The sequence below is a fragment of the Empidonax traillii genome, unplaced genomic scaffold (genome assembly GCF_003031625.1).
Source record: "Empidonax traillii isolate 1590-97213 ecotype Southwest subspecies unplaced genomic scaffold, ASM303162v1 scaffold445:size985633, whole genome shotgun sequence".
In the NCBI taxonomy this organism is placed as follows: domain Eukaryota; kingdom Metazoa; phylum Chordata; class Aves; order Passeriformes; family Tyrannidae; genus Empidonax; species Empidonax traillii.
In genome coordinates this window covers 593212-615670 of record NW_020955638.1, presented here as the reverse complement: position 1 = coordinate 615670, position 22459 = coordinate 593212, and the positions used below count along the sequence as shown (strand labels likewise).

Below are 22459 nucleotides of genomic sequence, written 5' to 3'. Positions count from 1 at the left end.
GAGAGTTTAAGTGGTGTGTGAGTCTCTTTTTGGCTATCTGCACATGGCTAAAGATCACCCACTGAGAAGTATTAATAGTAGAGGACTATGTTTTTTGCTTCACTACTGTTAGGTGTCTTTGCGGACCTCCTAGCAATTTTGATCTCACTGATACAACTACATACAGGTCTCAGAGGTAAAGGGGAGAAGTGGAAAAACAAGAATTGCTTTCTGTGCTCTCTTCCGTCTTTGTGAGGATTCATTCAAGATGAAGGCTTTTAACCTCAAAAGTGAACTAAGCTTAGGTGACCTCTTTAAAAAATATTTTGTTGTTGAGAAAATGTAATGGCAGAAACTTTAAGACAGGGTACCATGGGTTTATTCTGAGCTGAACTGTTTCTTCAAAGATACATAGAGATGGTAGACTCTTTCCTCTGTATGTACTCTGTATGTTGTAGAAAAAATTAGACCTGTTTCCCTTACTGTATCCTCTGTCCTCTGTTCATGGTCAGAAGACTTGTGATTCTGTATATTGTGAAACTGTTCACACAGAATACGCTGTCCTGCAGTCATCAGCATGGGGCAGACGAAAAATTGGCTGGAGCAGCACATTTCCAGCTTCTGGAAATGATGTCCATTTGGTCTGCTTTGTCTTTGAGTACCCTCAGTGTTGGCACCATCTCTGTTCTTTCAAGGAAAGAGTATAGCAGAAGGAAGACTAAGAAGTGACTTTAATTATAACTGCAGATGTAAACACCGTTTCTTTTTCTGCTCTGTCTCTTCTTCCACAGGGAACTGAGCTACTGCCAGAAATGGAAGGCAGATAGTAGTTTTTTGGTTGATATAAACTCTTGCAGCTGGTGTTTAAACGTGTAATCGGTACTCCTTCATCCTTCAAGAACAGTACTCTTGCTGGCTAACACTGTCTTCATGTATTATTTTGTGATCCCTGAAGACTTCTCATGAGCTTCTTGTGGTTTTAATTCTGCAGCTGAGAATCACTGGGTTAGAAATATCTGTTTACTATTTCTGGCTTGTTCTTTTTTCTATTTGTACCTAAAACTGGAGCTGCCCTGTGTTTTGTGCAATCCCATGCAACCTTCTTTCCACAAAGAGCTTTCAAGTTAAATGGGAACTCTGAATGACTGTAGGGAAAAAGTAGTATTATACCCTTTCACTAAAGGAGAACCAAACCAGAACCAAGTGCCAAAAAGTTTGCTCTCTGTCAGAATCATTCACATCCCCATTGCTGTCCACCACCTATCATATTTTCTTCAGACCTTTTTATTCTGACATATGTACATTCCAAGGATATGTGTTTGACTGTCAATACTGAAAAGGGACATCAGGACCCTCTCAAAAAAAAATCATACAGAGTTACTGGAATCCTGAATGAAAATTAGCAAGAAATAAATGGCAGAATCAAACAAAAGTAACGGCGGGGGGGGGGGGGGGGGGGGGGGGGGGGCAGGAACTCTGTTAATGGTATATATCCTTGATAAACTGTTCTCTGCTGCTGCATCTGGTAGCAGTCCTCTCTGTACTCTTAAGAAAAATCATTGATTTTACTGGTGCCCAGATAAACCATGGATTTTGAAAGACTGCCTCTACATGATGGATGTTTTTGTATTGCTATAAAATAGTTATTTTATTTATATCTTTAGTGTTCTATATTGATGATTATTCTTTTATTCTGATGATATGTGGGAGCACAAGTTGTTTCTTGTATGAAGTGCTCTGTGTCATATCTGCAATAGTGAGATTATTGCACTTTTTCTACCTATGCATACAGAAAAGTGTAATTGGGTCTCTGGGAAAAGATAACTTATCCAGATCCCCAGACTTTTTCAGACTGTGTTGATGCTGAGATATTGTACAGTCGATAAGTAATGCAGCTATTTTGCTGAATAGGGATTTCAGAGGCTTAGCTGTACATTCTTCATCCATCATTTTAATATCTTTCCCCTTTTCTGTTAACTGGCTATCTGATGGCAATTATTTAAAAATTTTGTTTGATAATCTTCTGTTTGCCTGTTACAGAGGCTGTGTCATATAAGCAAGATGTGTTCTACAGCTGGGGAATTGGCCCCATAAGTGACTACACCACATATCACAGGTTCTTTGAAGCACTTAAGCATGCAAACAACTTTATTAATCTTTCCTGATAGCTCCTTAGCAATGTTTATGGAGTTTAGTGCTGTGAGGGAGCAGCATGCTAAGTAATATAAAAAGAGGAAGGAGAAACCTCCATCTGCCTTTGCTGGAAAGATGAACGTATGATGACACTTTCAATTTTATTTATATCAAGGTGCCTAAGGAGCTGAGGGGCAGGTAGTGTCATATGTTCTCTCTGGGGCATATGCTACAAATGTGGAAGGTAAGAAAATGGCAGCCCACGCTCATTTGCCTAAGATCCTAAATGAATGATACTGCACAGGGTAATGTGACACGGTGCAGAATCTCATCGATGATGTAGCACCGTGCAACACATTTAAAATGTGTCAAGATGTTGTCTCCACAGAAGCAGTACTTAGTCACTTAGGTCACTAAAAGCAGCTTTTTCAAATTCTCCACAGACGTTTTGCCAGGCTGCCCACATATCTCTGGATAAAAGCAAACTGTTTGCTTCACAGTGTAGAATAATTTATAGGTAGGGAGCAATTTGCTTGCAAAGAAACAGCAGGTTGCCATCGTTTTTTCTTAGTACAAAATGCATTATGCTAAGTGCAGTACAGAACACATGTGTTCCAAAAGGGGAATTATTTTGTATTAGTTTAGTATTATTAGTTTCTCTCAAACAATCGTGTTCACTTTTATCAAGAAAAGCTGTAAGCCCTCTGGAAAAGGGTCAAGAAGGCAAAGAAAGAATATCTTTCTTTTTCTTTCATTGTGTTAAGTCCAGCTGTTCAGAGGCAGATAATTCCACAACAACTTTCATAATTTTAAAATGTGGAATGTAAACACTATTTTACAAATGCTTTCATGAAATGGAATTGTGTCCAACTTACCTTATTGAGTAAAAATTTATTTTTTTTCCTCTATCCTTTTTTCTCTCTCTGTTTCTGGTCACAAATCATCAGAAAACATTGGACCTCAGGCACATTTCCTATTGAAAATGTTATCAAAACTGACAAATCTCCATGCAAGGTTTTGGCTTCAGTAAAATCATATATTTTAATGTAAATGTGTTCTGTTGAAATGTTCCGTATAGCTGCTCATGTGAGATTCTTTTCTTCTGCCGTTTCCAACTTTCTTGATCCAACTTTACATCATCACATAGTACATTGCTGAGTTTATGGACTCATAGATGAGATCCATCAAAACTCTTTTACCTAAGATATGAGATCAGTTCTTTGGGGATGAAAGACTAGGGAATTAATTCACTGCCATACTAAATAGATCCTTCTCACTTTTTGACAAATTTGACAAGTTTTGAACACTGCAGCATTAGACTGGTAAAAAATTAGACTAGGCCTTGGGGGAAGGTTAATAAAGACACTAATAACCCTTTGCTAGAAGGTGCAAAACTCCATTTAATATGAGTCCTTGAGGTGATCATCTGTTCCTCTTTGCCCACTGGAGTGAAAATAGCATGATGGTCACCATCTGGAGTAAATTTTCAACAATCAGCAATTTTAAAATGAAAGCAGGGATATTTTCTTATAAATAGATGCTTGGACTGTCAGTGACTTTGAGCTGTCTGAAGTCCTACACAACTCAGAATTTAGTTAAAACTTGGAGTTCTGCACATTTTCTTCTCCCATGTGTTCTGCGAGGGAGTCCTGTCTGCTTGTGCACAGGCAATTAAAGATTTTGCTATTTAATTTGCCATGTGTGTCCTCATTACCTTTTACTCTAAAAGCTGCAATTAGTTGAAATAGTAAATTTTGATGTTTCCTACATTAGAGTCCAGGACTCAACAGGCAGAATGTCTTTAGTGGCAGTTTTCCATTTCCAGAACTCTCCTTCTGGGTCTGCCAGAAGCTGACATTATCGATTGCATAGGTTGATGTAAGATTAATCCATGCAGACAGTCATTTAGATTGGGCTGGGTGGTATGAAAACACAAAATATAAATTTGGATGGATATGTTTTTCATTAGATGTTCTACAGTATATAATTTTTGCTTTTGGTTACTAAAAATAATCATATTTTTAAGACTATTTAATGACAAAATTTATATTGACCTATATGGCATCTGTGTTCATGAGCAAGGATAATTTTTTTTTTTTTGCTGCTGACTGGGAACGGATGTTTCTGGGATTGGAGGTTTGTTAGTTGTCACAAATGATGTAGTCTTGATGAAGTTGTGCAACATCAAGTTTTGAGAATAACTTCCTTCTGTTAAAAATCAATAACTGTTAAACACAGGAATGAAGATAATGTTAGTCTAGGCAGTCTGTATTCTCCAGACCTGAACTTTGGCACTTCAACGCCCAGTTATGCAGCTGAGCAGGGTGTGTGGCACATCTCGGTTGCTGGCACGATGACTGGCAACCTTGAATTCATGACCTCACCTGAGGCATTAATGTTATTGATCTTCTAGCTATTTCATCCCTGCTTCCTGGAGTACGGCGGTCAATCTAGTGATTACATCTTGTAGTGTGTTCTCTCTTTTGACCTGTTACTGGTTTCTGCTAATCTGTACAAGGAGAAAAATCTGCTCTACCTGAGCTTTTTCTCCAACAAAGCTATCTTTCTCCCATTACTAGCTCTCTTTCTCCCCCTCCCTCTTGCATGCCTGCTCATGCCTATGAAATAATTGCACTCCTTAGTATCTCATAAGTAAAAAAATCTTGAACCATGAAGCACATAAAATTCAAGCTGGGAATAATACTTTTAAAAGAATACAGAAATATTATTTTTCCCAGTAACAAAGTGCTATAATACTCAGTGTGTCAAGCATCAAACAAGTCAGCAATCACAGACATCTGTGAGGAAAGAAAAGTATGTGCATGCATGTGTGGACAGACAAAGTGCGAAGAAAACGAGTCCCACATTTATTGATTTATTTGGTTATTCGAGGCAAGAAAGTTTCCTGCTGGCTTAGCTCCCCCTCCTGGCAGTCAGGAATCAGTCTTACCAGATTCCTGTTGAACCTGTACAATACTGAAATTTCCATCCTTCTATGCAATGCATCTGCATAATAATTTGCAGGAATGTAGCGAGAAAGATATAAAAGCCTTGGAGAAGCAGAAGGATACAGAATAACAAGGATGGCAAATGATGTCTTCACACTCATTGTGATGAGATGAACCACTCTAAACTTTCTCCTGTCTCCACCAAAGCAGATCCAAATCAATTTCGTTTGTCTTCTCAGGCTGCCTGATCTGAGCTTTTGAGAATAATTAGCGCAAATTGAGAGACAAAACCAGAAACGTCCTGAGCAGAGCAGAAAAAAGCACAACAGTTCACTTGTGTACGTTTGCCGAATCATTTTGCTAACAATATTGCAAGGGCAAGGAAGTCTTTCTCTGAGAAAATCTGTCCTTATAAACTTCACTGTATCTGCAACAGTGTACAGAGATGCTTTAAGGTTTCCTTTGTATACTAGCTACTGATCACTATCCTGTCATCGATATTCACTTTAGAAGAGCACACCAAGGATGGCTTCTTCTCTCCCTCTTCCTCCCTTTTTCTTCACCTCTCCTTCTTCCTCCTTACCTTTTCCATACATAATACACACCCATAACTATGAAGCAGTCAGAGCAGTAGGCATGCAAAAGGGCTTCCTGTAAAACCATTTTGATTCCTTTGGGTCATTTTCCCCATGCCTTTGATGCAGAGATTATAGACTCATATTCAAATTTGGATGCAAAGTTCAAACCCAAGCAATTCATAGAGAAACATATGCAGTAAACCATCATCTAAGGCTCCTAATCAGTTAAAAAAAAAGACAGAATGTTCATTCATGTGAAGATATGAATTCTACTTATGTGAAAAAGAGATTTGTCATGTATTATTCCATAATTTTTTTGTTACCAGTTGATAGAAAAACAGGAAAATTTTTCTTAAGCAGTAGGAACTCTGTACTAGGTTTCATAGGAATGGAATTAGATTTGTTTTCTGTTTGTCATTCAGTTACAGACATAATAGACTTCTACTTACTGTATATTATAATTACGCAGAGGAAGATTATGACTTGATTTTAACCTCAGTCTGCAGTATAGCCAAGAAAATTTATGCCAAATGGTTTAGTGCTAAGTAAGAGTCGCTGGTAGTGGTGAAAAGAATAGGTATGACCATTTAGGTTTGTTTTTGCTTGCCTTTCAGTTTGTGCTGCATGGCACTCAGGTTCAGATAAATGGGTGAACTGCTAGGAAAAGTGGTGCTGAGTGGTTAGAATATCAGAGAAAAAAACCGCTTGGATTCCTATGACTTCTTTTTGATTATTTTCACGATTCCTTGAAGAATAGCCAAGCATTGTTAATTTTATTCCCTCTAAAAAATTTATGGCCTTAATATAAACCATGGGAAGACTAATGAAGACAGACAGCTTGGCTTTAGGAGTACAACAAAACTGTGCTTATAGCGTAGGGCTGTAAGTATTCATATGAGGGCTTGGATTCCCATGCTATCTCCTCCCTTTATTCTCTGTTATCTCCCCCGAATGTCACTAGAATCATGGAATCATAGAATTAACTGGGTTCGAAGAGACCTTTGAAATCATCAAGTCCAACCCTTGATCCAACCCCACTGTGATTACTAGATCATGGCACTCAGTGCCACATCCAACCTCATCTTAAAAACCTCCAAGGATGATGAATCCACCACCATTCTGGGCAGCCCATGCCAATGCCTGATCACTCTCTCTGTAAAGAACTTCTTTCTAATATCCAACCTAAACCTCCCCTGACAGAGCTTAAGCCCGTGCCCTCTTGTCCTATTGCTGATTGCCTGGGAGAAGAGACCGACCCCCACCTGGCTACAACCTCTTCTCAGGTAGGTGTAGAGAGTGATGAGGTCAGACTAAACAACCCCAGCTCCCTCAGCCTCTCCTCATAGGACTTGTGCTCGTCCCTTCACCAGCCTCGTTGCTCTTCTCTGGACCTGCTCCAGCACCTCAATGTCTTTCCTGAGCTGAGGGGCCCCAAACTGAACACAATACTCAAGGTGTGGCCTCACCAGCACTGAGTACAGGGGAAGGATCACTTCCCAGCTCCTGCTGGCCACACTGTTCTTGATGCAGGCCAGGATGCCATTGGCCTTCTTGGAACTAGGTTCTCAGCTTGCCCTTGACTGCAAGTTTGGAAGACTGCATAATGAAAGGTGGGAAGGATGGCCCTGAGGGCAGCTTTAGAGCTTCTTTAGACACCATAGGCACAACCACTGAGGCAGTATACTGGTCAGCAAGGTAGGAATGAGTTCCACAATCAGCTAGTGAGCTGATTTTTTTTCCCCTGGATACCACAAATTTATAATTGAATAGCATTTTAATAATATATTAATTATTTCATGGCTATGCACAGTGAAATGACTAAAGCTGGAAGTTTTATGGATGATTCTGACCAGTAAAGGTGAGACTAATAAAACCTTCACCTTCCAACTTGCAGCCAGATGTTTCAACCTTTAAATATCTTTAATCAAAATACCTTGTGTTTTATCAAGTACACAAAGCCAGGATTGTTCTTCTCCAGCTAGCATCAGTCATGCCAAAAGGGATTTTATACAAGGCAGGTTTGAAAAAAGGCAGTGAGATAAAAATGCTGATTAGAAATGTGTCTTAAGATATGAAAAGAAACATTTCTATTGATGTCAGGAACTCAGGCAACTAAGCCAACTTTTCATACCTGGCCACCTAAAACATGCGATATGTTCTCATCTATTTCAGTGTGTTTTTCTCAACTTCATTGTATCATTCCTTAAATCCTAATGGGATATATTATCCTGGCTGCAGTAAGGCAGGAAATGTCTTACACACTTGGATGATGTGACTTGTGCTCTAAGGAAGATATAGTGAGAAGTAATAGAAATCGAGTGTACAGGGTAGGAAATAGAAACAGAGATGACCAAAATGATGATGGACAGATGTGTTATTATTGAGGCATTTCCTTGTTAATTTCTTTAATTTTAAGTTAATCGTGACAACTTTCCTTCTTCTCCTCCTAGATTGGTTTATAGAACCTTCTGGCTTCACAATAAGCAAAGTTACTGCCATCTATTGTTCGGGTCAACTCCCAAGATTTACAATCACAATAAGTAAGGAATGCCTGTAATTCCTTCACTTCCAAAATTCTGCTTCTGCAGATGATCAGTAAATTTGCAGAGACTTAGTTCAGTACTTGCAATCGTATTGAAAACAGAGAGCTTGCTTTAGGGAGCCAGAATGCCAGGGATGGGGGAAGCTCAATGACTCTACCTGCTTTCAGTTTTGTCAGTTTGCTAAAAACAAACTGTTTAAGTTTTTCCAGCCTTCTAGAATTTGCAGACAATGTTTTTCCTTCACAGATTTTCTTTTTCTTTTTTCTTTTTTTTTTTTTTTTTAATCAAGCAGGCTGTTCAGTTCTTCAATCTTGTTAATATCTTTGGGGTAGAAATTTCTAACACACAGAATTGACTTTTGCGATAGGGTTCCTGAGATTTGCTTAAATGCTGTAGCTATGATCCCTATTATAAGTTACTATTAAACAGTTATAAAAGACTACTGAGGTAAAATTTTTCCCCCCAGAGAATATTTAAGTACATCAATTGTATCCTTGCTTCCTCACTCCTTCCCTCTCTCACATCACACTCAACTCTGAAGTCATAAATATCTTGTTAGATGTGTCCTTGTGCTCTTGCTTAGTATAATTGAGAACAGTTCCAATGCTTATTATTCTAACTGATTTTTATTGTATTGGTTTATTATAGACTGATATCTAGAGATTAGGATACTAGCATTAATAAAAGGACTCCCTTTCTCATCATCACAAGGGAGAAAACATTAGGAAATCTGTTTTAACTGATTTCTAAGGGTAAAACCCATGTAACAATAAGGAGATCAACTTCAGAGTCTGTTTAAGCAACTGACCAGTCAAAGCTCTTTTATTTGTACTGTCTAATGAGAAGTGCTGTATGTTTACCCCAATTTGCTCGAATCATTACTGCAATCTTTTATTCAGGTTCCATGTTTACTTAGGTAAGAGGTACACTGGGCAGAGTCCTAGAATAAGGTGAATGCATAAATCAGTTTTAATATGACAGTCGCTTCTTAGGATGTTCCCAGCAAACCAGGAACTGCAGCTGCCTGTGGCTGCATGTCCTCAGCTGGGCTTTCTATTATACCCAGGAGTCAAATGAAACCTAATCAGCAATCAGACTTACAATCAGAAGCGAGCTTAGTGCAGGGCATTGGCTCTGTTAGAAGGTACAGGCTGTCTCTCTCCAATGATGGAAAAGGAACGAGAGAACCACTATTAGTACCCTGTGTGGGCCCAAGCATCTCAGAGGAGGCTCTGCATGTTCATTCTTTTTTTAAAAAGAGAGTGTCATGCCAGATCAGAGTGCTATGATCTAGATGGGAGCCAGGCCATATTAAAGGCGGATAAACTGTCACACTTAGGCTTGTTAGAATGTAATCCTGTTAAGAGTTTCTCCACAGTATCACGTCATCTGACATAATTGAAAAGAAATCACTTTTGATTGAAATACACCTGCAAGAGAGAAAACCGTGAAGGGTGGGAGAGTGAATATTACTGTTTCTATAAAATGACAATACACAATATAAGCAACACTACAGTATAATTTGCACTGCCTTTATAATTTGAATTTGTAATGATAAGCTACAGGATTTTTCACTTTTTTATTTCCAACTTTTTGAACCTTGAGGCTGATACCTCTAATGCTCTAAATAAATACAGTAATCTGCAAGTGCAAGGTTGCAGGGTTATAACAGTTTGACTTCCAAAGAGACTTTCTACACTGTCAGTTTATAGGATTCCTAAAAGTAGCATTTGGGGCATATTACAAACTGCACAGCTGTATCAGAAGAACAAGTTTCATGCACTCCTGAATTAAGTGTCTTCCCGAATTACCTGGATGTTGCTTAAACTGTTTAAATAACTGGAAAGAAAACAAAACAAAACAAATCAAAACCCAACCAACCAAACAAAAGCAAAAGAAATCCACCATTTTTAAGCAGGATTTCTGTTCACTGAAATTCTATTTCTTTGAAATCCTAGCGAATGAATTTTGGTCTGGGTAAACAAAACCTGGGAAACTACTGTGCTCATGTCACTGCAGTTCCAGAGTCTGATATCTACAGATACTTGGTATTTACCAAGGTTTGTATCCTTCCTTTGGTTCAAGTATGTAAAATGCAGTATTTTTTACTTTTTTTTTTTTTCCCCCAGTAATTGGAAACAACATATAATAAAACAATATAACATCAAACAACATATACTTACATTGCACACTTTAGAGAATGAGTATGTTTGGTTATAAATCTGAATAATAAATAGTAGCTGGGAACATAAAACGTGTGCTTACAAGCTGAAAATATACATTAAGGAACTCATCCATACTAAAGCTAATGAACTTGTTTATGTAGCCATGCACTGACAACTGTATAGCAGAATTAAAAGAAGTATCTAACCTTTATGGTTTCAAGGTGTTCTACAAAACTGCTGTAGTTTGAGCTGATCTCCTAAAACAGTAACTTAGCACATGTGATCCTGTTTCATTCAGTGGAAAGCAAGTTCTGAAATCTATTGACAGTACAGTTCAGATCAGAACCAATATGAAGATGATAGTTTTAGCAAATCCATATGTTACAGCAGGGTTTCTTGTGTTTGTGGATTCCCATACTTGTTTAAAAGGCTCTCCTTGTAAGTTTCTAAATCATTCTGTTGAGGTACGGTAATATGGCAGTGTTCATCAAGTTGGAGAACATACATAATGGCATTACAGAAATAGAAGCAGAACATTCCAGAATCTGGTAGGAAATAGAGTGTGATTAAATGATACAGCCCAAAGTCTACTCTGTCAGGCATCAGTGAACAGCATTCACTGAAGTCAGGGGTTCTACCAAAGAAAAAATAATTACCTAAGCAAAAATGTCCACTTAAACTGTTTAGTTTTAGGTTTCTTTTCAGTTTTAGAATTTTAAACAGACTGTGAAAGAACGAACACTGGAGTTACAGTATGCAAACACAAGTGATAGATCCAACCTTCACTGAAGTCAGAGTCCCTCAATCATTCCAATGACTTTGCATCAGATCTATTTCAAGACTATATAACAGTAATATTAAGCTAATGTTTAATATTAATACCTTTTTTTCCTTTTTTTTTCCCTTTTTCCCAGAAATCCATAAAGAGCTCAACTTTAGAATAGTCTTCCAATGGACTTATCTTCCCTATTAAACATTTCATGCTATTCAGCTTTTTCTTTTCTCTTTTGTTTTACAGGACGGCCAGATTTGGCACATAGCTGATATGAGGACTTTTCTGACTTCACAAAGCTGTGTGTGACATCAACAGACTTCGGTGAAAGGAAATATCCCTGAAAGCACAGAGACTTTTGGTATCTAAATTAACAAGTTGTTCATCTGCGAAGGCATGACTAGTGTTTCTTGCAGCACACATGGAAGAAGGCAACAAACTTTGTAACCCTGGATAACAAGACTGTGTTTTTATCAAAAGTAGTCAGTAGACTAATTATAAAAAGATTATTTTATATTTAGCCACCAGGACTTGAACTCTGGCCTGAACACTGGACATTAATAGAAGCCAATTTTAATGACCTGAGATTTTGCTACCTGTGCTTTATTATTGTTATCAGTTCTTAAACACTTTGGTACTTTATTTCTTTAGATTAGAAATGGGTTCGTGGACTAAAATGTGGCCCACAGATTGGACTCTTCTCATGAAATCATGGCTTATCTTTTCCCTGGGGCTCTGCATGCAGATCTCCAAAACTTTGACCTGTCCAAAAGTGTGCCGCTGTGATCGAAACTTTGTCTACTGTAATGAGCGAAGCTTGACCTCAGTGCCTCTTGGGATACCGGAGGGTGTAACGGTCCTCTACCTCCATAATAACCAAATTAATAATGCTGGATTTCCTGCAGAGTTGCACAGTGTCCAGTCTGTGCACACAGTCTACCTGTATGGCAACCAATTGGATGAATTCCCCATGAACCTGCCGAAGAATGTCAGGGTTCTCCACCTGCAGGAAAACAACATCCAGACCATTTCTCGTGCTGCTCTTGCTCAGCTTTTGAAGCTGGAAGAACTGCACCTGGATGACAACTCCATCTCCACTGTTGGCGTTGAGGATGGGGCATTCCAGGAAGCCATCAGCCTCAAGCTTCTGTTCTTGTCCAAGAATCACTTAAGCAGTGTACCAGTAGGCCTTCCGCTGGACTTACAAGAACTTCGAGTAGATGAAAACCGAATTGCTGTAATTTCAGACTTGGCCTTTCAAAATCTTACAAGTCTGGAGCGTCTGATTGTGGATGGCAATCTCCTTACTAATAAAGGCATAGCAGAAGGCACCTTTAGCCACCTCTCCAAGCTCAAGGAATTCTCAATCGTTCGAAATTCACTGACATACCCTCCTCCCGATCTTCCAGGGACACATCTGCTAAGGCTTTACTTGCAGGACAACCAGATAACCCATATACCACTTACAGCCTTTTCAAACCTCCACAAACTGGAACGTCTTGATATTTCCAACAATCAACTTCGGATGTTGACAAAGGGAGTATTTGATAATCTGCACAACCTGAGACAACTCACTGTAAGGAATAATCCCTGGTTATGTGACTGCAGTATTAAGTGGGTCACTGAATGGCTCAAATTTATTCCTTCTTCCATCAATGTACGGGGTTTTATGTGCCAGGGACCAGAGCAGGTCCGAGGTATGGCAGTCAGGGAGCTGAATATGAATATGTTGTCATGCCCCACCACCACCCCTGGTCCGCCACTTATCATCACCCCAGTCCCAGCTACAACCATGCCAACTACATTAGTTCCCACCTCATCGTTTTCCCTCCCAAGTAGCAAATATAATCCTCTCACTCCCATCATAGCCACGCTCCCCACTGTGCCTGAGAGGGAGGACAGAGAAAGGGTGACACCTCCTTTATCCGAAGGGATTCAGCTCTTCATCCATTTTGTGAATGACACTTGCATCCAAGTCAACTGGATGTCACTTTTTACCGTAATGGCATATAAACTCACATGGGTTAAAATGGGCCATAGTCTGGTAGGAGGAATTGTTCATGAACGAATAGTTAGTGGTGAGAAGCAACAATCAAGCTTGGTAAATCTGGAGCCCAAATCCACCTATCGGATTTGTTTGGTTCCATTGGATACTTATAACAGTTACCGAACTGGAGAAGACACTGTCTGTTCAGAAGCCACGACCAAGGCTTCCTTTTTGAGCAATGGCAGCAACATCCCTTCCAGCCACGAGCAGACAACTTCTCAGAACCTAGGCTCCCCATTTCTGCTGGCAGGGTTGATTGGGGGTGCAGTGATATTTGTCCTCGTGGTTCTGCTCAGCATTTTTTGCTGGCATATGCACAAAAAAGGTCGTTACACCTCCCAGAAGTGGAAATATAACCGGGGCCGTCGGAAAGATGACTACTGTGAGGCAGGGACCAAGAAGGACAACTCCATCCTGGAGATGACGGAAACCAGCTTCCAGATTGTCTCCTTAAATAATGATCAGCTCCTTAAAGGAGATTTCAGACTGCAGCCCATTTATACCCCAAATGGGGGCATTAACTATACAGACTGCCACATCCCCAACAACATGCGATACTGCAACAGCAACGTCTCAGACCTGGAGCACTGTCATACGTGATAGGGAAGATGGGGGTGTCTAGGACAAAGAGGAAAAAACTCTAGAAAAAATAAGCCCCCCAGCAATGATGAAAAGAATTACATTTGATAAATGTTACAAAGATGCATTTATGCATTTGAATACTCTGTAATTTATACGTTGTACTATATAATGGGATTTAAAAAAAAGTGCTATCTTTTCTATTTCAAGTTAATTGCAAATGGTTTTGTAACTCTTTGCTTTTTAAATCTTTAAAAAATATTGCTGAGTACTGTACAGGGTTGTACAATAAGAACCCAATGTCATGGCAAAGGAAAGAGTGACTCATTCTTCAAACATTAACCACTTTGCTGTCGAAGCTGTCTGAGGGATGTTAAGTTAAGTGTCCTGAATACAGGAAAATAAGTGTGTATTAAAACAGGGTCACTAGGAACAGACAAAAGCAATTCAGATAAAATGGGTACAACCCTTCTGACTTGAACCCAGCAGTTGCTGTTGAGCTTCAAACAATTGGAAATACATGTGCTGCCCTTTGTCAGTTCTACATTTCCTACCTCCAACTGAAAGCTGGAGTTCTGAGTGCTGCCAAAAAAGCTACTTTCTTGTTTGATTAGTTTTCTCCCAGTATACTTGGAATAGGAAAGGTAGACAGAGCTCAATGTCAAACTCAAAGTGACCTTGATTCCTATCTGCAAAAGCTACTCTGAAAATGTCCCCCAGTACTATGTACTTTTATCATAGAAAATATTTCTACTTTTCATTATGATTAAGAAGCTTTAGGCATTCTCTGACCCTTCTCACTGGGAGGTGAAGGTTATCAGAATGTAACTGAGAGCTGTCATTAATTTGCACGTCTGTTTAAGAGAGCAGCATTTGTTGATGCAGCGTGTTCAGGTAAAACCTGAGTGAGAAAAATTCCAAATGCTCCCAGTTCTGCAGCATTCATTTGCAAGTTGAAATCTAAAGATGTATATTGCTGAAAACATAGTGCAAAATATAATGTCAATGGAAAGGTTGCTATTGATTTTTATGGTTCAAGCTATGTTTGACTTAGGAGTCTGAGTTGCGTTCACTATGAAGAAATAGAAAAAAAAAGAAAGAGAAAACAAATAAGAAATGTATTGTAAAAGTTTATTTAGTACTGGAACTCCAGGCATATTATAAACTGAATTACCCTTCTTTTGTCTTAAGTTTTCCATAATGATCTGGGCTTTACAAGTGCTAGGTGGGCTTAGAATTTGCTTTTTATTCTCTCAAATTCTTTAGCTGCAATACCTTCTAAATCTTTGAGCTTTACATGCACTATGCAAAATGTCATGCTTGTATTAAAACCATGATGCAGCTCTCCAAATTATGCAATGTTCCAGCCACTCTACTGACTCAGTGACTGCCAGGATTTGTTGCCAGCTCAGTGGTGGAATCTAATTCTTTGTTTTTTTCAGTTTGTTTTTTAATGCGGCTCATTTTCTCCTGAGCTTGGGGACAAGCTAAAGTTATATCAAAATGAAAAAAAAAAAAATAGATGGAGACAAAGCTTCCCTGAGGGAGTAGGGAACCAAAGAGAAAACATTTTACAGTGACCAACTAGGAACAAGGAGAAGTTATAGCAAGTGGATTGAAGCAAAGGGTGAAGCACTTTCACTGTGGAATGGTTAGACTTTTCACTTTATGAGGCTCCTTATGTTGGGAGAGAGGGTTTCAATCCTTTCCTTTGCTCATTTCACTCAACCTGTTCTTGAAACTCAGCAGTCCATGAGCATGCAGTTTCTGAAGTTCAAATCACATGATAACACTAATTTTCTGCAATGGCAAAATGAACCCAGTTATGATTGATGGCAAAGTACGATAATTTTATAAGGAATCACATCTTCCCACCAACACCTTTTATAATCAATCACAGTTTGAAATTCCACTCTATATTCTATATATATTTACTATTTTCTCCAGATATAGCAGGTATTTTAGACAACCTCTGTGTCTACTGTAATAGTAAAGTCAGTTAAATTTTGCTGAGTAAAAGGTTGCCATATGATTTCAAATGGTGTAATTCTAGGTAGAAATGTCTATGCAAAGTGGATTTTTTTCTGTGATTTATTTACTGAAGATGATGATGATAAGGTTGATATTTTTGCCTTTTTTTGGTTAATATGTTTTAGATGCCACAACTCAAAAGACAAGCAACAAATAGTTGTGCTGCACACTTCCATTGCATGCTGGAGTTTGCTTGAAATTAAGTACAGCAGAGATCCCATTGGGTGTGGACATAGTATTAATTTCACTCAAATAACTAGTTGTACATTTAGTTTCAAAAGGCCTCCTTTGAAAGTACGTGCTTACTGGTATTTTGTACTTCAATGACTGATGCAGGAGGAATCTTCTGTTCTAGACCTCAGGATATCATAGATTCAAGATAAGCAAGGCACCTTATTTATAATAATTGACTTATTCAGGGAGTTCGGCTGTACTGTGGGTGAATGGTCCACAAGCCCAAACTGATGACAGCAAATGTTACTGACCTAATAAATCAAAAAATCAAAATTATATTAAAGATAGCATAGTTTATGTTTCTTGTCTGTATGAATAATAATATATGTATTGGTATGGGATACTGACAAAAGTTTCTTTTCCATAAATACTTCTGTGAAAAAACTTAGCAAGCCACTTACACAAGAATTTGTGGATAGAGCTGCGAGTATTACCTAAAAAAAAAATCAGATTTGTAGTCAACTGAAAGGTCACATGTTTCATTTGAAGAATGTTTCTCCCAATTCCAATTACTCTTTTGCTGCAAAACATTTAATGTATTTCAACCTACAGTGGAGTTTGTGACTTCTTAAAGTGTCAGTCGCACAAACATCTGAGACTTCATTTCAGGTCACATCTAGATAAGTACATAAGGGGAAAATTTCACAAGGTAAAGTATTTAGAAAAAGTCACAGTTAAAAATGACAATGATATTTTGGCAATGTAAAGTTTAAGATAGTAGCTTTTTCCTTGAGCTTTGTAAAAATGGGGTCATCTTCACTTAGTGCAAATATCTGACCACATATAATAACTAAAGGCTGTAGAGCAGAAGTCCCAAATGTGTGTATATACAACTCATCCAAAATGTTAACTTCAAAGTCCTGATTTGAACAGATTCAATGGACCTGGGGAAAAATTACTTTTTTACAGACAAAATCTCACTCATCTTCCATTGTATACTGCTAGTAGCTGACATAGATGTGCAGAAAGATTGATTAGGGGAATAAAATAAGATTTTAATTGAAATTATGTTAAAGAAGTATCACAACACTGCTGTGCCCAGTTCTTGGGTTCCTTCTTACAAACAGATCCTTATTTTCACAGATTCTGTTGCTGGCAGAAACAAACACCTGATTATTGCATGGACTTTGTGTTAACAAGTTCTGATTGGAAACATTATTAGTGAATTTATTCATAAAAATATTAAGAGATTAAGTTACTTCGGACTGAAAAGACAGCAGTTTTCCCTGTAAGCCAATAAAGTGGCTGTTTTACGTGACAGTGAATGTCGTGTAAAACAGAAAAAATTAAGTAGCACATGCTATTTGCTACTAGAGTAGTTCAACCATGTTTTTCTCTCAATCACTTTCCGTTTTCGTGAGAGAAAATTATTGATTTTAGTTTTGCAAATAAAAGTACCTTATGCATATTGTATTGTTATTATGGTTTTAAGGGTCTACAAAAGGCACTTTATTAATGGCATTGAAATAAAAGTTCAGTCTCAGCTTCTGACAGTAAAGTGGTTAATTCCCATTGAATTCTACATTTATAGTACTTCTTCACCTTAAATTTAACATGGAAATATAAATCTTTTTTTCTTTACAACACAAGGATAATGGTTTTACACATGACTTATCTTTACAGCTCAGTGGAATAACAAAACACAAGTGAGTGCCAAAACCAAAAGTTACTGGCTCTGAGCCTCATCAAATCCTGCCTGATGCTCTCTTCTAAACACAGAGGTAATCCTTAGAAGCTGATCACTCCTTCCCTGAACTCTACTGAACAGGGCACTTTGTATCCCAGATGATACTACAGGCAATATTGAAATATTTGGCGTTAAACTTTTGTACAGCAGAGAATGTTTAGCTCTTTAAAAGGACGCTGGCTAGTAGCCCATATGGAAAACTAGCACAGAAGAGATTTGGCAACCTTTTATTATACTGAGGCTCTGTGGAAATGTGCCTCATGAGAGCTGAGTTCTGATCCTCTCAGAAACAGATAAGCTACTAGACAAATTTTTATCATCAGTTGATCCCAAGTATCTGGAGATGATGTTTCATAAAATTGATTTTATCTGAGACATGCACACTTGATTCTGTTCTGTGTTTGGTATACTTTCTATCTTTAACATGGAAAAATAGATGGTTTGAAGTCTGCATTATCTGTTTTCTGCAATCTGCCATGTTGCACGCATTGTTAACTTCAAAACCTCACTATACACTATATATTATCTTGTTGACATATTCAGTAAAGAGTTATTAAAAAAAATACATCAATCTTGCTGTATTTATATGAGCAAGTTAATTAAAATAAGGATGTGGGTATCTGAAAGGGACAAAAAATATCAATCTTCTGTACTTGCATTCCTGGAAATATTTTCAGATGTTTTTCTGTCTGTTCACCCTCTCTTCAGTTTCTAAAAGACAAATACTATCTTCTGTCTCTCAAAGGGTTAAATAATTTGTTACCTCAATTTCTCAGATTTAGTCTTAATCTTTAAAGGTTATCTTTTTTCTGATACACATATAGGAAAGAACTGTAAAATGAGAACAGACTATATTCCAGTGTTTACAATTATTAGGCACACTGTAGCAGCTACACACCTCTATAACAAATATATATATGTGGAATCTGTGACTCATTATATGCATAGTCATTTGATAAATGCGTTTGACATTCATCCTTGACAATCTTGAACCTGTCTTTTAAGTATTATTATCTATTTAATGTTTCCTTGACATGAAATGTGATTTTTTTTTCCAATTCTCCCTTCAAAATTGCTCTTGAATTTTCAGAATGCACAACATTCAGACATAAGCCTTAATAAATTTTTGTATAAAACAAATTTTAACATATATGTAATATATGCACTATATATATAGATGCTTAGTTACTTAGAAATGAAAATTATGCCTCTTCTACTTACATATATTTTTGCTTTACCAGAAAGTGAGATATTGAATGTTACAAGTTGTGTCACTTCAAAGCTTAGAAATGTAATACTGCTGAGTGTCACAATTCCTCAACAAATTACCTTACTCTCTTCATAACCCTGAATATCATGTAAAACTCCTGAGAGCTGCTGTACAATACATACACATCAAGTCCTGCAGCCTTTCCCTCTTAATAGGTTTCATTGCATTTGATACTTCTACTGAACCCTGGTAACTAAACCTTCTTGCCTTACTACAAGAGGGTGGACAATAGAGGTAATGTAAATGAGAAACACTTGCCATCATTTATGTATTTGACAATAATGGTATAATCATTTTCATAGAAAATGCTGTTTTCTGTAAAAAAAAAGCTGACAAATATCGCCTTCATTAGATAATCCTTTAATATCTCAAATTTTTTTATTGTGGTAGAGATAAAACTTTATATTTCCAATCCCAGTTAGCGGGGGCTGTTCAGACACACATACAAGTGTGGATAAATTTCTGGGCTTTTGTATAGAGGATTCAGCTACAAGGATCTCCCAAAACAAACACATGGAGGAGCATTTTTCTCTATTGTTCAGTCAAAACTTTTCAATATTTCACTTTAAAAAGAGTTCTTCAATCTAAGAGGAGTACCACATTTAGAAACAGCATTCCACCATTTAAGTATGAAACAAACACTTTAATGCTAATTGAAGTGCCACTGTCAGTGAAGGCTGAAACTAAAAATCACTAAAATACTTTCATTACATAAAGAGAGGCTTGGTGATTTTTTTAACAATAATTTACATTTCTAAAATAAATTGGTACATTTTAAGGTGAAATCCTGACCCCACTGATTTCAACTATAAAATGTGATATTTATAGGAATAATACATCAGAAGGATTATTAAAAACATGCAGTGTCACACACCATATAACATGTCAAACCTTGTACCCCCTAAATGAAACACATCAACTGAGTAAGGAGTAGTCTTTCTCTCTCTTGAAAAACTAGGGGAGCTGTGAAATAGACTGCAGAAATGAGGGGTGAGATAAATATGTACTGAGCAACATTGTCCAGTATAAAGCCACCCAAGATAAGGAAATTTAAAGCCACGAACAGGCCATGGAGCATAGCAAGAATGTTCTTTTATGCAAAGACACATGCATTTTCTGCTTATAACTCCATATTATGGCTAACATGTGACTGCCAAAGTACATGGATGAATATTCAGAGTTTATACTATAGTTACACTTTGATGGGACATCTTACATAGAATAAGAAGAATCTTGACTTTTTGCACTGGGTCTGTTATTTACCTTCTCTGTATAGAAAGGATTCAATTGAAGAACAAGTCATGTTGACAGCACTGTCCTGTTTTTCTAAGCACAGAATGCCTCAAAGTGTTAAGTCAGTATAGAAACTATTATCCAAAAATGCAACTCAGATGCCCATCTGTGTTTACAACTTCAGCTTGCTCTGTCTGAAAGCAAGAAGTCTCCGGATCATCCTAAGTACTAGCCTAAAGCTGAACACAGCCATTCTTGAAAAGCACAGTTGCCAAAAAGATCCTGTTAAAATGGTGTATTTCCTGAGTGAAATCAGTATTTCCACTTCTATAAACTTTGAACAGTTGACCACATACGTAAATAAAATTCTTTCTGATGAGGATTGGAACGTGTCTGAAGATGGAATACTGTAATTTTCTACTTTGAAAGTGCCTGTGTGTGATGAAGTAAAGGCAGATTTTGTTATGTGAAGATGAAATATAGTAATATTGATGAAGACAGACATACTCTTCTTTAATGACATTTCATGGACATGAAAAAAGACACATACATATGCTATATACATATATATTTGTGATATAATTTTAAAATTCCCTTTAAATTATCAGACTCTTTGGGTGAGATCCACTTCTAACACGTGCAATATTCCAAAGTACTTAAATCTTTGTAAATGATTGCAATCCCTTTCAATGAATAGAGACAATAAAATATGATAAAATTAGTGTTAACAGAAGTAATGCACAGTATTAACTCAAAGACTTAGCTATGGTAGAAAGAGAGAAAGAGAAAGAAAAAAGAAGGAAAAGAAGGAAGGAAGGAAAATTGAAAAATAAGAACGAAGAAGGAAAGGAGGGAACAGAAGTTGTCTTACTTGCATCTGCATGCAGAGTGCATTCTGTAAAGTGAAGGAAACTGGCTGCTACATACCCAGTGTATAATTCTGACCTCACGTAACTCCACAAACAGATTAAACATTCAAAGGTGAGGAATCAATACATAATTCATTGCTCCCTGACTTACGATGCAAACGTTAAGAATTTTTAAGAAAATTTGAGAGTTGGTATGAAGTCCAGTTCTGCATTATCTGCTAATGTGAACAATTTCATTCATTCAAGCAGGGCAGTAGCATGCTTTTGTAAGTGAAGACTGCAGAAACAAGGCAAGCACATTATTAATTTTCAAGAAAATACTATTCCTAGCTGGCAAAAAGCACATGTGAGTTATCATCGTATATGACCTAGAAAAGTAAAGAAATGGAAACCTGAGAAAGGGATGATATTCCAAATTATTATATTTTACTAGTATGCAGTTGAGTAGGCAGTTAAAGAAATAGTTCATAAATTTATTGAAGCTTTTCACATTTCAGGTCCCAGGGAGCATATATTCTATTTCCCATTCACAAGAAATTAGTTTAGGCAGCTTTTTACTTACATCTGCACTGGAGCTTAGTTTTGAAGTCAGTGTTTTTTCTTTGAATTGGTGATGTTGTTCATTGGAAGTCTGTGTGTGCACTGATTTACTTTGTCATCTGTGAAGAATTTGAGGGATAGTCTGCTTTATGTGCAACACTTGCCTTCATGAGAAATATGTGGTTAACTATATATCTGTACCTTTTTGCTTTTGTTTTGGTTTTCCATTTTATAATTTAACTTTATAAAAATGGAGGAAATATGAAGTAAAGCAAATTTAATTTTTTTTTCTGCTACAACTACAGCAAGGGTAAGACTGTATCTTTTTAGCAGAAGACAAAAATTAAGAATACTAAGTTAAGAAAGAAATTATCTTAAAGATTTTTGCTATCAATTTTAAGTTGAATTCATTATTTTTCAACATTTAATTATAATAGTGATGCTGGGAAGCTGAGCTAGGGATATTGAGTAAACTCAGGTTTGTTGTTATAGGAACTTTGTGTCCCTAGGTTCAGTTTTATAGATTATTACTAGTAGCTGCACAAAAAGAAGGAAAAAGAAATGTTTCTTCTTCCTTACTCAGGTATCAATGAGGAAGACAGGAACTTCACAGAGATCTTCCTCGAAAAACAAGGTGTTCAGAACTGAAAGAAAATACCTGGAGTCATGGCAGAAGTAGAGCTGCATCATGTTATGAGGGATGTAGCAAATTACAGATGCTCTGCAGCATTATATAGGACCTTTAGTTCACCCAGGGCCCTACCAAAGTACCTTCATTGAGGTTCATGCTCTTGAAGATACTCTGTCAAAAGGCAGAATCCATGCCTTAAAAACTGGGATCAGAGTTTTAT

The 22459-nt window shown here is 37.3% G+C and overlaps 1 protein-coding gene across 5 annotated transcripts in view; it reads left to right on the top strand.

Moving 5' to 3' along the window:
* FLRT2 (fibronectin leucine rich transmembrane protein 2) overlaps positions 1-15259 on the top strand; it is a 59927-nt gene extending 44668 nt beyond the window's left edge. For all 5 annotated transcript variants that reach the window (XM_027894880.1, XM_027894883.1, XM_027894879.1 and 2 more), the window contains exon 2: positions 11365-15259. In XM_027894880.1, the coding sequence (XP_027750681.1) occupies positions 11777-13765 (1989 nt within the window). In that variant the 5' untranslated portion in view covers positions 11365-11776 and the 3' untranslated portion in view covers positions 13766-15259. The remainder of the gene's footprint in view (positions 1-11364) is intronic.
* Positions 15260-22459: the final 7200 nt, after the last annotated feature.